This window comes from Erythrolamprus reginae, chromosome 1 (assembly GCF_031021105.1).
Source record: "Erythrolamprus reginae isolate rEryReg1 chromosome 1, rEryReg1.hap1, whole genome shotgun sequence".
NCBI lineage: Eukaryota > Metazoa > Chordata > Lepidosauria > Squamata > Dipsadidae > Erythrolamprus > Erythrolamprus reginae.
In genome coordinates, this window is record NC_091950.1 from 183,760,921 (window position 1) to 183,776,749 (window position 15,829).

The 15,829-nt window shown below is 39.5% G+C and overlaps 1 protein-coding gene across 1 annotated transcript in view; it reads left to right on the top strand.

The window, feature by feature from the left end:
* Positions 1-15,829, top strand: part of SLC4A10 (solute carrier family 4 member 10) — a 219,760-nt gene that overhangs the window by 129,200 nt on the left and 74,731 nt on the right. The window contains exons 5-6 of the mRNA XM_070731642.1: positions 1,168-1,306; positions 4,035-4,195. Coding sequence (XP_070587743.1) covers positions 1,168-1,306; positions 4,035-4,195 — 300 coding nt within the window. The remainder of the gene's footprint in view (positions 1-1,167; positions 1,307-4,034; positions 4,196-15,829) is intronic.

Genomic DNA, 15,829 nt, shown 5'->3' on the forward strand with positions numbered 1-15,829 from the left:
ATAGGGCCGCAACTGGTGCACCAGGCAAACCTGGGCAAACGCCCCCCTTGCCACAGCTGAGACCAAACGCGACCAAAGCGGTTTCCGTGCTGTAACCGGGCCTGAAACCCGACTGCTGGGGACCTAGATAATCAGCTTCTTCCAAGGACCGCTGGAGCTGGAGTGCCACCACCTTCTCAACAACCTTCCCCATAAAGGGAAGGTTGGAGACTGGACGATAGTTATTAAGCACGGCTGGGTCCAGGGAAGGCTTCTTGAGGAGAGGGCGCACAAGCGCTTCTTTATAGAGTGATGGAAAAACTCCCCTCCCCAAGGAAGCGTTGGTAATCTCCTGGGCCCAGCTCCGTGTCACCTCCCTGCTGGCCCTAACCAACCAGGAGGGACACGGATCCAGTGAACAGGTGGCGGAACTCACAGCTCCAATGGCCTTGTCCACTTCATCAGGTGTCACCAGATCAACCTCTTCCCAGACAGGTGGACAAGTACGTGCCCCAGTCACCTCGACTGACTCGTTGTCAGTCGACTCTGTTTTACAATTGGAGTCGAGGTCGGCCCGGATCTGAGCGACTTTATCAGCGAAAAACGTGTTAAAATCCTCGGCACTACTCTGCAAGGGCTCCCCAACTCCCCCCTGGTTAAGAAGGGAGTGGGTCACCCTAAACAGAGCGGCCGGGCGGGATTCCGCTGATGCAATCAAGGCGGCATGGTACGCGCATCTTGCCGCCTTGAGCGCCACTTTGTAAGTCTTAATAAAAGCTGTTACAAGTGTTCAATCGGATTCAGACCTACTCTTCCTCCATTGCTTCTCTAGACGTCTCTTTTGGCGTTTCAACTCCCGGAGCTCCTCATTGAACCATGGGGCTCTACGGGGTCTAATGCCACGGAGAGGTCGCAATGGCGCAATCCGGTCAAGAGCCCCCGCCGCAGCCCTGTTCCAGGCCTCCGCTATTAACTTATCAACTGACAAATCGCCGACAAATGGCAGCCATTTTGTGAATGAATGAGTGAATATACCTGAAATTTCACATTGGTCCTCTATCATATAATGTTTGCCTTCTATGCTGTATATAATGTTTCTACCAAATCATAATGCTGGCTATTCAGCTTCTTTGATAAATTCATCTCTTCTGATTAACTTTCTTAGTACTACTCTTTTTTCCTTCCTAGATACTCCTTCACAGAGGGTGCAGTTTATTCTTGGAACAGAAGATGATGATGAGGAGCATATCCCACATGATTTATTCACCGAGCTTGATGAACTTTGCTTGCGAGAAGGAGAGGATGCCGAATGGAGGGAGACTGCCAGGTAATTGAGATTCCCCCCCCCACATGGCCCATTGCTTAAGACCCAGTGAATGTCAACAAAAGAAACATATACCCATTTTAGATTTAGCAAAAGCAATATCACTAAGACTTACATACCGCTTCACAGGGATTTACAGCCCTCTCTAATTAGTTTACAGAGTCAGCCTATGGCCCCCAACAATCTGGGTCCTCATTTAGTGACCTTGGAAGGATGGAAGGCTGAGGCAACCTTGACCTGATCAAGATCAAAGGAATCAAACTCCTGGCAGTGACCAGAGTTAACCTACGATTCTGTATTCTAAACACTGCACCACCACAAATCTTGAAGTCAAACATATACCGTATTTTTTGGAGTATAAGGTGCACCTTTTCCTCCCTAAAAGAGGCTGAAAATTTGGGTGCGTCTTATATTCTGGATGTAGCTCTTTCAAAACCTTTTTTCTAGCCCTAACTAGGTGCTATCTTCCTAGCTTCCTACTCCCCCCAAAGAAGGTTTTTTCCAGCCCTAAGTCTTTCCAGGCTTCTTTTCATTTCTACTCCCTTTGAAAAAGGCTTTTTCAGCCCTAACATGGTGCTAAAAATCCTCCTGGCTTGCAGCATTTTTTTTATTCCTACTCCCTCCGAAGCAGTTTTTCCTGCCCAAGTCTTTGCAGGCTTGTTTTCGTTTCTACTCCCTTTGAAAAAGGCTTTTTCAGCCCTAACCAGGGGATAAAATGACATACTGAAACTGAACAGACTAAGGATGCTAGCCAGATGAATACCTGGTAGGTAGATTTCTCCCACTATTTTCCTCCCTCTAAAGTAAGTTGCATCTTATACTCTGGTGTGTACTCCGAAAAATACAGTAGTTTAAATTTGTAGAATTAGAGTTGTTGGACCATTCAGTTTTCTTCAAAATCAGAACTTAACTTTTTATTAATGTAACTGGTTGCTTAGTCAGCGATTGGATTGAATTTGACATTTTTATCCATTTGTGGACTCCATTTGTTATACTCTGAAAAATACAGCAGTTTAAATTTGTAGAATTAAAGTTGTTGGACCATTCAGTTTTCTTCAAAATCAGAACTTAACTTTTTATTAATATAACTGGTTGCTTAGTCAGCAATTAGATTGAATTTAATATTTTTATCCATTTGTGGACTCCTTTCCAAGAACATGGGATTGGCATATGTTGTTGTTTGATAGTACTAACAATTTTGTTATGGAATGTAAGCCCAGAGCCTATCTTAACTGGGTTGTGAGGCTCATTTACCCTCTGACAAGGATGAGAGCTATGCCAGAATTTCAACTATAATGGATATGTCTCATCAGAGAAGTCAGGGAAAGAGTTCTTTTCAGATAAACAATACAATGAGGGAGGGGAAAGTATATATTTATTTATTTATTGGATTTGTATGCCGCCCCTCTCCGTAGACTCGGGGCGCCTAACAACAGTAATAAAAACAGCATATAACAATCCAATATTAAACCAGTTAAAAACCCTTATTATAAAACCAAACATACATACAGACATACCATGCATAAAATTGTAAAGGCCTAGGGGGAAAGAGTATCTCAGTTCCCCCATGCCTGGCGGCAGAGGTGGGGTTTAAGAAGCTTACGAAAGGCAAGGAGGGTGGGGGCAATTCTAATCTCTGGAGGGGGGGAGTTGGTGCCAGAGGGCCGGGGCCGCCACAGAGAAGGCTCTTCCCCTGGGTCCCGCCAAGCGATATTGTTTAGTTGACGGGACCCGGAGAAGACCCACTCTGTGGGACCTAATTGGTCGCTGGGATTCGTGCAACAGAAGGCGGTCCCTGAGATAATCTGGTACGGGGGCTTTATAGGTCATAACCAACACTTTGAATTATGAAGTATGGTGAGGAAAGAAAGCATATCCATGTTTGGAAGTTTTAATGGGTGTGGAAATGGCCCGAAATGCAATTATTAAGTAGATGAGGTTGGGGAGAAACCACTGAAATTGTCTATGTGGATCAAAATTCATCAGTGTATTTGTTTTTTTAGAAAGTCTTAAACCGGAATATTTTTCAACATTGGTTTCCATGCTTTTAAATGAAAAATTGTACCATTGTAATCATTTAGTAAGAATGCCAAAAGCTGCTCTCAAATTTCTAGTATATTCTTAGCTAAAAGTAGAAATTGAAATAACGTAACAGGCTTTATGGCAGGGATGAAATCCAGCAGGTTTTGACAGATTCTGGAGAATCAATAGCAGAAATTTTGAGTAGTTCGGAGAACTGGCAAATACCACATCTGGCTGCCCTCAGAGTGGGATGGGAATGGAGATTTTGCAGTGGGTGTGCCCCTGCCACACCCACCAAGCCACGCCCACAGAACTGGTAGTAAAAAAATTGGATTTCACCATTGCTTTATGGTATTATTAAAGTAACATAATATTTCTGACAATATCATTTTTCCTGTTACTGCTACATATACAATCTTGGAAATCCTTGCAATATAGAAGTCATAACATTATAGTAGTAGTATAATTTCCTAATACAATCTGAATCAAAAATTCAGTAAGAAAGATGGATTAGTGGTAATCTCCTCTTCATAGTAGGCTAACTGATCCCACAAACTGGAAACCTAGAAAGATGGTTTTAGCAATTCCCTCTTTCTCTCACATCTCTTCCCATAATATATTCTACCTACTATTTGTGGATTGTTTCCTATGTGTGGTTGTCATACTTACTCTTCAGCTGAGGCGATCTGACAATGTTTTATTTACCTAGGTGGTTGAAGTTTGAAGAAGATGTTGAAGATGGCGGGGAGAGGTGGAGTAAACCATATGTTGCTACTTTATCACTTCATAGCTTGTTTGAATTGAGAAGTTGTATCCTCAATGGCACAGTCTTACTAGACATGAGAGCAAATTCTTTAGAAGAAATTGCAGGTGAGTTGTTTATTTATGCGTTTTTTAAATCTTGTAATCTTACCTTACCCACTCAGAAATCTCTCTCAGCATGTTAGGGTGAGATAGCAAACTTTTTAAAATGTTAGATTAAAGGTTCCAACATTACTGCTTGCATTTTTAGTATGTTTTATATATTACATAGCACTGATGTTGCACTTTACATTGTTTTCTCCAAGCTATTTGTTGTGGATTTAGAGTGATAACAACGACAGAAAAGTTTTGTTTGGATGAGGTTGCCCTTGAAAGAAATACAGTGATCCCTCGAGTATCGCGAGGGTTACGTTCCAAGACCCCTCGCGATACTCGATTTTTCGCGATATAGTGGTGCGGAAGTAAAAACACCATCTGCGCATGCGCACCCTTTTTCCATGGCCGCGCATGCGCAGATGGTGGAGTTTGCGTGGGCGGCAGGGAAGACCCAGGGAAGGTTTCTTCGGCCGCCCAGCAGCTGATCTGCTCGGCAGCGCCGCAGCAGCGAGGAGCCGAAGATCGGGGTTTCCCCGCTGCACATGCAAAGGGGAAACCCCGATCTTCGGCTCCTTGCTGCTGCGGCGCTGCCGAGCAGATCAGCTGCTGGGCGGCCGAAGAAACCTTCCCTGGGTCTTCCCCGCCGCCCACGCAAAGGGGAAACCCCGATCTTCGGCTCCTCGCTGCTGCCCGCCCGCCGCTCACCCGCCCGCCCACCGTCCGCCGCTCGAGAGCAAGAGGGGGAGAGATAGAGAAAGAGAGAGAAGGAAAGAAAGAGATGAGAGAGGGAGGAAGAGAGTGTGAGAGAGGAAGAAGCAAGATAGAGAAAGAGAGAGAGAAAAAAAGATGAGAAAGGAAGAGAGTGACATCATCGGGTGGGAAAAATCGCGATATAGCGTTTCGCGAAGATCGAGATCGCGAAAATCGAGGGATCACTGTATACCATTTACCAGAAAAATAAGGGAATATAATAATAAGTAATTACTAATAATAGTAAGACAATCAGATGGGATGCTGTAGAATGACCCAGTTTTGTATCCAGCTACATAAAGCTTCATTAGTAAGGCCCAAAAGAAACCAGAGTAATTGCCATGTTGTGTATTTGCATGTTAATATCTGTCTGTTGTAAAGAAATAAAATAATTGAAATTTCTAAACTTACGGTGGTAATATTTTAAATTAATGAAAGACAATTGAAATGTTCAAAAGAAATGTTTTTAGAGGTAAGAGTAATAGTGCTATGAATGTATTCCCTGTATATTCCATAAATCAATGAAACAGTATTTAGTTATTTTGAAAAGCTGAATTTTGCACTTTATGTTGTACAATGAAAGAAATATGAAGCTTATGTTTTCTAGATTGCTTTTCTTATTTAATATGAAAAATAGTGTATTCAGAACTAAGAGTTTGACAGCTCAGCCAAATCTTTTCTATGACTCCAAGTAGACTATTAGCTTTCTGTACCAGATTTTCTGGAAATTATTATTAAATAAATAATTGTAATTATCCAGATTTTCTGGAAATTATTATTAAATAAATAATTGTAATTATTACCAAATACTAACTGTAAAGTAATCTTCCCTCTAATATTTTTATCTGACTATCTCTGATACATGGGAGGATTTTTGTATGTATGCAATTTTTCAGTTGTTGTTTTGTTCTTCTCTCTCTTTTTATATATATATTTTCCAAACTGTGGTCATTTTTATTTGATTTTTTTAGTTAGAAGATATATGTGTACATTAGGTGGACTTTGCACAACATAGCACATAGCACACCAGATTTTGTTTTGCTGGATGATACCGTTTTGTTTTAAATTAAATCAGTGAAAGACATCTTAACTGAGAAGTGAGTTTCATTGAGAGCAATGGAACTTACTGCTAGGTAAGTGAATATAGGAATGCAACCAGTAATATAAACTGGAAAAATAAATTAACAGTTAAATATAACTTCCATTTTGATTAATAAACATTTGTTATGAAACGAAATATTACTTGACAAACTTTATCTGCAAAGCTGTTGGAAGAGATTTCTCACACTATGATACGTGAGACTTAACCATTGCTGGTTAGATTTCTATCTCTGTATTGAGGTCCAATTTCTGTTTTAAATAATTCTATTATTAGATCATGATACTTTTCACGTTAAGGAATCAAATCATCCTCTTTATTAAAATTCATTTTTATTTAAGTGGGGATAAAATAAATAAGAGATAGCAGTATGTGTTAGGGTTGAAACAGGCAATGTAGAAACCAGTAGTGAATTTTAAAACCTGTTACTACTGTTTCACGGATGCGCAGAAGTGTCCTAGATGGGTGGGCAGAGCCTCCTGTCGCAGGCACTACCACTTCACATAACTAAGCCAAACCGGGAGCAACCGGGAGTCTGCAGAGAGGGGCGGCATACAAATCTAAATAATAAATAAATAAATAAAAACCCACCACTTGTTCTAATGGAAGACTGAGCCATTATATAAACAGAGACAGTCTTATCTTGATTCTCTATTGGCTGAGAAAATTATGCAAAAGTCCATTGATTCTAGAGGACTGGAAGAAAAGACTAGTATCTGGAGAGTATGAAGAACTGAACAGGACAAAATAAGGGTAAAATAATCATAGACAAAATCCTGCTAAAAATAAATTGCTAACAGTGACCAGCAAAGTCTTCACCCAGCTTTAGTGGGTAGAGACTAGTTATGTCTCTACCTGGACAAGACTCCCTGATTTCCACTCTCTCAGACTTCTATAAGGTGCTCTACAGAGGGTTGCCTTTGGGGATGACTGGGAAGCTACAAGTTGTACAACATAAACTCCTGTACAGCCCTAACACCTAGCACCAGGATATTTCTGATGTAACTTGCCAAAATTGCTTATCCATTGAGAGAGAGCATGTTGTGGGACCTGACCCTTCCCTTCACAAAGTGCACCGAGTCTAGATTAGGCAACATACATTCTCTGCAGCAGTGTTCCCTCTAATTTTTTTGGGGGGTGGGCGGAAAAGTATAGTGTCTGAGTGGCAGTCCCTTTGGGACTGGGTGGCACAGAAATAATAAATAAATAAATAAATAAACAAACAAACAAACGAAAAACCCACCCTGTTTTGCCTTAGAGAATTTCAAAATAAAATACAGTCATACCTCGTCTTACGAACCTAATTGGTTCCAGGGGGAGGTTCGTAAGACGAAAGGTTCGTAAGATGAAACATTGTTTCCCATAGGAAACAATGTAAAGTCAATTAATCCGTGCAACAAAAAAAAACCCCCCGCAAAAAAACCGCGTTCGGCGACTGCTGGGAAGCCGCGCGGCTATTTTAAAAGGTGACAGCTGGGCTGGGGGGCTTCCCAGCAACCTCCCGAACCCTGAACCCGGAAGTTCGGCAAAAGTTCGGGGTTCGGGGGGGTGCTGGGAAGCCCCCCAGCCCGGCTTTCACCTTTTAAAACAGCCGCGCGGCTTCCCAGCTGTCTCCCGAAGCCGACCGCCAAACCCGAACTTCCGCGTTCGGCGTTCGGAGACAGCTGGGAAGCCGCACGGCTGTTTTAAAAGGTCACAGCCAGGCTGGGGGGCTTCCCAGCACCCCCCCGAACCCCGAACCCGGAAGTTCGGCAAAAGTTCGGGGTTCGGGGGGGTGCTGGGAAGCCCCCCAACCCGGCTGCGACCTTTTAAAACAGCCGCGCGGCTTCCCAGCTGTCTCCCGAAGCCGAACGCCAAACCCGAACTTGCGCGTTCGCCGTTCGGACACAGTTGGGAAGCCGCGCGGCTGTTTTAAAAGGTCACAGCCGGGCTGGGGGGCTTCCCAGAAACCTCCCGAACCGAACCCGGGGTTCAGAAAAATTTTGCCTCTTCTTACGAACTTTTTTCGAGTTACGAACCGGCGTTCGGGAGGCTGCTGGGAAGCCCCGCCGCCCGGCTGTCACCTTTTAAAACAGCCGCGCGGCTTCCCAGCTGTCTCCGAACGCCAGTTCGTAACTCGAAAAAAGTTCGTAAGAAGAGGCAAAATTTTTCTGAACCCCGGGTTCGTATCATGAGTTGTTCGTAAGACAAGGGGTTCATATCTTGAGGTACCACTGTACTGTACTGTACTGTGTGTCTATAACAGTGAGCTCATAATAGGGCAACTCTATCAATATCAAAATGCCACTTAAATAGTTGAGCTAGTTTCAAACTAGATTTTGATTTTCTTTCTCTCTTCCTTACTCCCATTCTTTTTCTTTCTCTTTTCCTTCCTCTCTTTTTTCTATCTGTTTCTCTCTCTTCCTCTCTTCCTCTCTCTCTCTTTCCCTCTCACTCTTTCCCTCTCGGCTTCTGGGCAGGTTTGGAAAACTCTGAGTTGATGATGATTTTTAAGTGAGCGATTGCTCACTGCTCAGCTTAGAGGGAACTATGCTCTGCAGTGTCCTTGATGTTAAAGAATTATTTCTCCTGGACTATTGGTAGCCCCAACCCCGTTCATTTTTCATAAATAACAACTTTGTGCTTTTGGGCACTTTTAAGTCTTTATACTGAGTTTTAGTGTCTTACTTACTTTTTTATACCCTGCCCAGAATCAGACAGAATAGGGGCAGGCTATAAATATAGCTAAATAGATCAAACAGGTAAATACAATTTGGCTTTACACCCAGATGCAACCTTAGGTATATGATTCTACAGGAATCAGATCTTCTGTGCATACAGTATGTGAGTTTGTTCACATCTGCAATTTAACAACTTTAGCTTAGATGGCACTATCGAATTTACAAAACTGCTGTTCTTAGCTAGTTGAGTTTTTGGAGAGTCAACATTTATTGCTGGGCACCATATGAAGTCTGACAATTTGCCTGTTTTGACATCTCTCTTAGCCTTTATAGCTATAAAGTAGCTGTGATCTGCAAGTCTGAATTATAGCTTCATCTACAGCTGTTACAACCTACGGTTGCTAACACTGAGTTCAGAGACCTTCCACCAGGAGGATTGAGTCAGATTGTATCAAGGTCTTGGCCTCTCTACTTCCAAGTAGCTATTGCCTAGTATCGCTCAAGTATCCCCACTGAATATCCTTTAACTGCCAAAATATTCTTAGTGGAATCCTTGCTAAAATGTATGTAGGCTCTAATTCTTTAAAAGAAAAATGTTGCTGATCTTTTTTAGCTGTAACTTCTTTGGCTGTTCAAACAATGTAATGTTAATACATTTATATCCCATCTTACTTTCCAGAAGAAGTTAATTTTTTAACTGACATTTTAACTTGACTGTCTTAATGTTTTATATACTGTTTATATTTCGATGTTTTGTTGTATACCACCCAGACTCCCTCTCTGAGGGAGATGGGTAATTTAGAAATAGGAAATATAAACAAGCCAACAAACCAACAATGACGGCAGAAAAAGACCTCATGGTCCATCTAGTCTGCCCTAATACTATTTCCTGTATTTTATCTTACAATGGATATATGTTTATCCCAGGCATGTTTAAATTCAGTTACTGTGGATTTACCAACCACATCTGCTGGAAGTTTGTTCCAAGGATCTACTACTCTTTCAGTAAAATAATATTTTCTCATGTTGCCTTTGATCTTTCCCCCAACTAACTTCAGATTGTGTCCCCTTGTTCTTGTGTTCACTTTCCTATTAAAAACACTTCCCTCCTGGACCCTATTTAACCCTTTAACACATTTAAATGTTTCGATCATGTCCCCCCTTTTCCTTCTGTCCTCCAGACTATACAGATTGAGTTCATTAAGTCTTTCCTGATACGTTTTATGCTTAAGACCTTCCACCATTCTTGTAGCCCGTCTTTGGACCCGTTCAATTTTGTCAATATCTTTTTGTAGGTGAGGTCTCCAGAACTGAACACAGTATTTCAAATGTGGTCTCACCAGCGCTCTATATAAGGGGATCACAATCTCCCTCTTCCTGCTTGTTATACCTCTAGCTATGCAGCCAAGCATTCTACTTGCTTTCCCTACCGCCTGACTGCACTGTTCACCCATTTTGAGACTGTCAGAAATCACTACCCCTAAATCCTTCTCTTCTGAAGTTTTTGCTAACACAGAACTGCCAATACAATACTCCGATTGAGGATTCCTTTTCCCCAAGTGCATTATTTTACATTTGGAAACATTAAACTGCAGTTTCCATTGCTTTGACCATTTATAATGGGATAAATGAGCAGGTGCACTTTGTAAAGATTTTGAAAGTATGTCTAACCATATTAAAAAGCAATTCAAAGATATGATTAATCAGATTTCAGAGCAAGGCTCAATACACTGCTATAAAAATTAGAGTGATATTAGCATAATTTTAAAAAGTTTCGATCAACATGAAATTGGATTTGGTTGATCTTCAACATAGAAACAGAAGGAACAATTTAAGGATTAGATTGGAGGCATTTGGGAGAATACAGATAAGACTGATTTATTAGAATACCTTATTCCAAAAATTAGTGTGCCAGAAATATAATTTACTGAGAAAGATGTGAAGTATGCCCTTAGAATTTACAGATCTACAAGATGCAAAATCCACAAGATGTTATTATAAGATGTCTTAATCTTGGATGAGAGATAAGATTTATAAAGACTTATTAGCTGGGGAAAATAAAATAAATAAAATAAAATAAAAAGAGAGGAAGAAACTACATATTTTTTTCTGGATGTAACTCCAGCTACCTTACCATGAAGGAGAGATTTCAAACTTTGTACTGAAGAGGTTTATAAAACAAGGAATGAGCTAATTGTCTTTAAACCTCAGGAAAAAAGGAGATTACTTCTACTTTTTCCAAAGTGAACAGATTCTTGAAAGCTCATTGAATAATTATCAGAAGGTGAATTTGTATGCTTGGAGAATATCTGGCTTACCCTGAGAAGATACATGGGCTTGAAGAACATAGTGAAGAATTGAATTTTATGATTTAAAAAAAAAGATGGGAAAGAAAAAAATGTTAAAGGTTACAATAAGTGTCTGAGAACACTTAAGGAATAATAGAATAGATATAAAATAACCTATTTTATACAGTAGATTCTTAAAAGGCCCAAGCCTAACTGGGATATGGGGCAATATGAATTAAGTACTGCGTAATCTCCTCCTACTTCCCCATCGCCACCAGTGCTCCATTTTAAACTGAAAAGAGGATTCTTCAACTCTCTGTGAGACTTCACATCCAATCAAGAGGGTCAGGAAGGGCAATATTTGCTGGGAGAGATTTGATGGGAATTAGAGCAATAGAGCAGAGAAGGGAGGGTTCAGGTGAACAGTGGCGATTAAATTAAATGGTTTCTCTGAAATCTACTCCAACTTAATCAAAACTATCTGCTTACTGTTGTAATGACTTTGTAGCTATTATTGCAGTGCCTTATTTAGGGAAGCAAAACACACACTGGAGAAATATAAAGCAGAAATGACTGAATGTAAAATGCAATAGTAACTTTGAATGTTAGGGGATGGGAGATTTGATTAATTAGAACTAGAATCAGCAAATGTATATAAGATCCAATAGAATAGAATCCCTGTAAAATATATAACACCCTTTAATGCATCAATAGTGATGTTGTAGGAAACCTACAAGATAAGATTGCATAAGAAAAGCAATTTAGAAAAGCTCTTTTTTTTTTTTTGCTGAAGGTGCTAATGAATCCAGAGAATGGCATTTTTGATTAGAGACCAATATAGAATTGAAAATAAAAAGGATCCAAAAAGATAACGATGGAGATTTATCTTATTCTCAAGGAAAAATTTGATAATAGCACTTTAATATTATCCTCCATTTACATCCCAAAATCAAATGGGTTTTATAAGAATGTTTGGAGAAATTTGGATAGGAAAATCTAATCTTGGAAGGAGATTTAAATGAGGAGTCCCTAGAGCTTGGTTGTTTTCTGCAGGCATTTTATTACCCAGAATAGGTAACATTTTCACTGATCTGATGATGAAATGTCTGCAAGAAAACAACCAATAGCAATACCTTCTCTGTGGCGGCCCCGCCCTCTGGAACCAACTCCCCCCGGAGATTAGAACTGCCCCCACCCTCCCTGTCTTTTGTAAACTACTCAAGACTCACTTATACTGCCAGGCATGGGGGAGTTGAGATATTCCTTTCCCCTAGGCCATTACAATTTATGCATGGTATGTTTGTGTGTATGTTTGGTTTGATACTAAGGGTTTTTAGTTGTTTTAGTATTGGATTGTTACATGCTGTTTTTATTATTGTTGTTAGCCGCCCTGAGTCTACGGAGAGGGATGGAATACAAATCCAACAAATAATAATAATAATAATAATAATAATAATAATAGTAGTAGTAGTAGTAGTAGTAGTAGTAATAATAGCATTTATATATCACTTCATAGCGCTTTTACAGCTCTCTCTAACCGGTTTACAAAATCAGCATATTGCTGCCCAACAATCTTGGTCCTCATTTTATGCACCTCAGAAGGATGGAAGGCTGAGTCAACCTTGAGCCAGTGGTGAGATTTGAACTGCTAGCAGTTAGCTAAAGTAGCTTGCAGTGATGCACATTAACCACTGCACCCTCCTGGCTCAACCAAGCTCAGAAAGCACCAAGAACCCTTCATTTCAACCCTGAATTACATATATTCTCTATTATTGGAGATTTAAATGTTGATGCAAGAATACCAATGACTGTTCTTAAGAATAAAATATGAATATTTTAGTGTTTAGTATTCAAGAAGCTATGGGCACTGTCGCACATCTATGGACTTACTGATACTTGAGGATAGGCACAAAACTTTCACTGAAAAGATATATGTATTATGTTGGTAAGCATCAATCCTGGTCAAGGACAGATTATATTTATTAATGTATTGATGTAAATTTTGGCTGCTTTAAAAAAATAATTATTCTACTACCTACTCCGGCAGCTTTTTTAAAAAAAACTAAGAAACTGTGTATATATACTTGACATTAAATGCTGGGGGAAAATCTTATATTACTTTGCTAATACATTTCAGAGAGCTATTTGGCTGGCTATGGATGAAATAGAAAGTAGGATTATATGATGCCATTCTGCATAGGCCTTTCTTAAACAGACACAAACTATGCTATTGGATTAGACTTTTTTTCCTGAAGCGACAGGATATACATATGCTCTTGAGACTCTTAAGTTGGGCACAAGATGACAGTTGTTCATAAAAGTGTTGCTACATGACATCTCAGGTCAAAGAATGTGGGGGAGAAGGCAGTCTTCTTATATTCTTGCTCCATGTGCTAATCCCACGAAAGATGTCAATGCGATTAAACAGAAAGCAGGCTTCCTCCCTCTGTGTCAACACCTGCACATTTGAAAGATTCGGCACATGTGTACTTGTCTGAGAGCCAAAACTTCATTCAATTGGATTATGGGGTTTTTTTGGTTAATGAATATACAAATAAGATTTCTTTTGGTAGACATCCATGCAGAATGCATGGCCTTGACAATAGTACAACTTTGTGTTCTTCGAATCACATGGTCTCTTTTATTTCAATATGACATAAAAGGATGACTGTCACATCATTACATGGCAAGCTGGTTTGTTCTGTAGACATACATAATTAAGAATTGTGCCTTTTATTCTGAGTACCTGTGCCTTTTTTTCTCAAATAATCAAACACTTGACTAATCCCATCTGTTTTTGACATCTGCGTGCCCTTCTTGTTTCACGCCTGAGTATTCTTGGAAAAGTGGAAAGGCTCAGAAAAAGGCTCATGAGCCATCCAAGGATTCTCAACAAAACCGTTGATGACTCATTCTGGCTATGTCAGAGAGGCTGTGTGACATTGTGTCTTCTAATGAATATACAAACTCCTTGTGGTTTAATTAATGTTGATTCATTGGTTCTACTAAGAAACTTGCTTTTTAAAGTGTTACCATTTTCTAAAAATACCTAAAATTAAACAGTATAAACTTTCTCTCTCCGTCTTCCTTCTTTATTTCCCCTTTTAACTTTCTTACTGAAGAAACTGCTGTATCTATCCAACCTGTTAATTTTACCTAGTTAATAATAGTGTGCTCAAATATATAGATTATAAATCTATATCAAATATATAGATATGCATATTCTTCAGTTCCATACCTGTCTTCTGCAGTGACTGATTCTCCAATGTCTCTTGTATAGAAATGACTTTTGCTTATGCTTAGAAAGAGAAGGAGAAAATAGGCACCAGAAACTGATCTGGACATATTTATTTATATTTCATATTTTTAACTGCCCATCCACCCTTATGACAGGATGAAGATAATATAGTTGGGATCTTTGGCCTGCCACACTTTATGCCATTTTATCATGCCTTCTTTACTGTGGGAACTTGGGAGGGAGGATTGCATGAGGGCTGTTTGCATGTGGTCATAACAAACTCTTTCTAGAAAGTCAAGGTCATCCTTTGTCTTCATACTCCTGCACCTGCATTGAAGACAATGGGTAGATCTGCAAGGCTGGCAGATGGACATTGGTCAACATGACTTGGGGGAGTGGGGACAAGGCCTTGACCTTTCAACTGGGTTTTGAACCATGAAGTGCTTCAGGATTGACCCAAATGTATCAACATGGCTCTATTAATAAATTGGAACTTTGAGGAAGTTTGCTTGGGACTCTGATTTAATTTTAGATGCTATTTGAAATTCTAACACCTTGGATACCTGGTTATAAATTTAAAAGCGATTGGAGAAATGCTGTACTCTTTCTTCCAGTATTATTTTTTTTATTTTTTCCCCCATACAAACTTTTTCAATACATTATAAAATACTTTCTATTTGTATTACAATAAAAGCAGTATCTCATTAATTAGTCATGTATAACCTCCAAAATAAATTTCTAATTCCGAATTATTTACTTTCAGTACATATCAAACTCCCAGACCTTGACCTCTATTTTTGACATCTAGATAACCAATTGTCTTCTAATTAAATTCACCATTAACTTCCTTTTAACAATGTTAACTCATTATGCTTATCATCTTGCAAATCTATATAAGCCGTCGTGCTTTCTTCCACTTCTTATACATTTTTCTTTAAAAACAAAAACTCTTATATAACCTTCTCCTAATTAATAAAAATAATGAAATATAAAGAAATGCTTCAGTCTTAATGACTTAATGGTCATATCTATTCATCCTTTCAAAATTCATTTTTATGTGTGAAGTTTAAATCAGAATTGAGGTTGCATAGCAACATTCATTTTATTGCCCTTATTAGAGTTTGGGCCATTTTTATATCTGCAAAACCAAGGAAGCAGTTTGAAGCAACTACTTCTCAATAGCTGCTTCCCCTAAAAGTTGCTATCTCATTATACAGTTTGAAAAAAGAATCTTTAATAAATAGTTGCAAAGCAGTAGAAGCAAACTCAGTTTGAAGTGAGGGTGGAATAGTGATTAATCCTTACCCTGCTTGCTTATTTTGTTTTCTTTATAAAAGCCCACTCCCTGTAATTTTTGTACAGCAAGAAAACCACAGTGGGAATACCAGCAGGTGCAATGAAAATGATGTGTGAGGAAAGGGTTAAATCCCACTTCATGGCTTTCTCTAGGGTCTTAATCCTAATGTCTTGTAGCTTGACTTCTCAAATGCTTACATACATTTGAATAGTGAATAATGTTTAACAAAATGTTTAACAAGATTTGTATGCCGCCCAACTCCAGTGGAGTGGAATATAGAAGTGAATAGAAAACTTTGGTGTGTGTTTTTTATT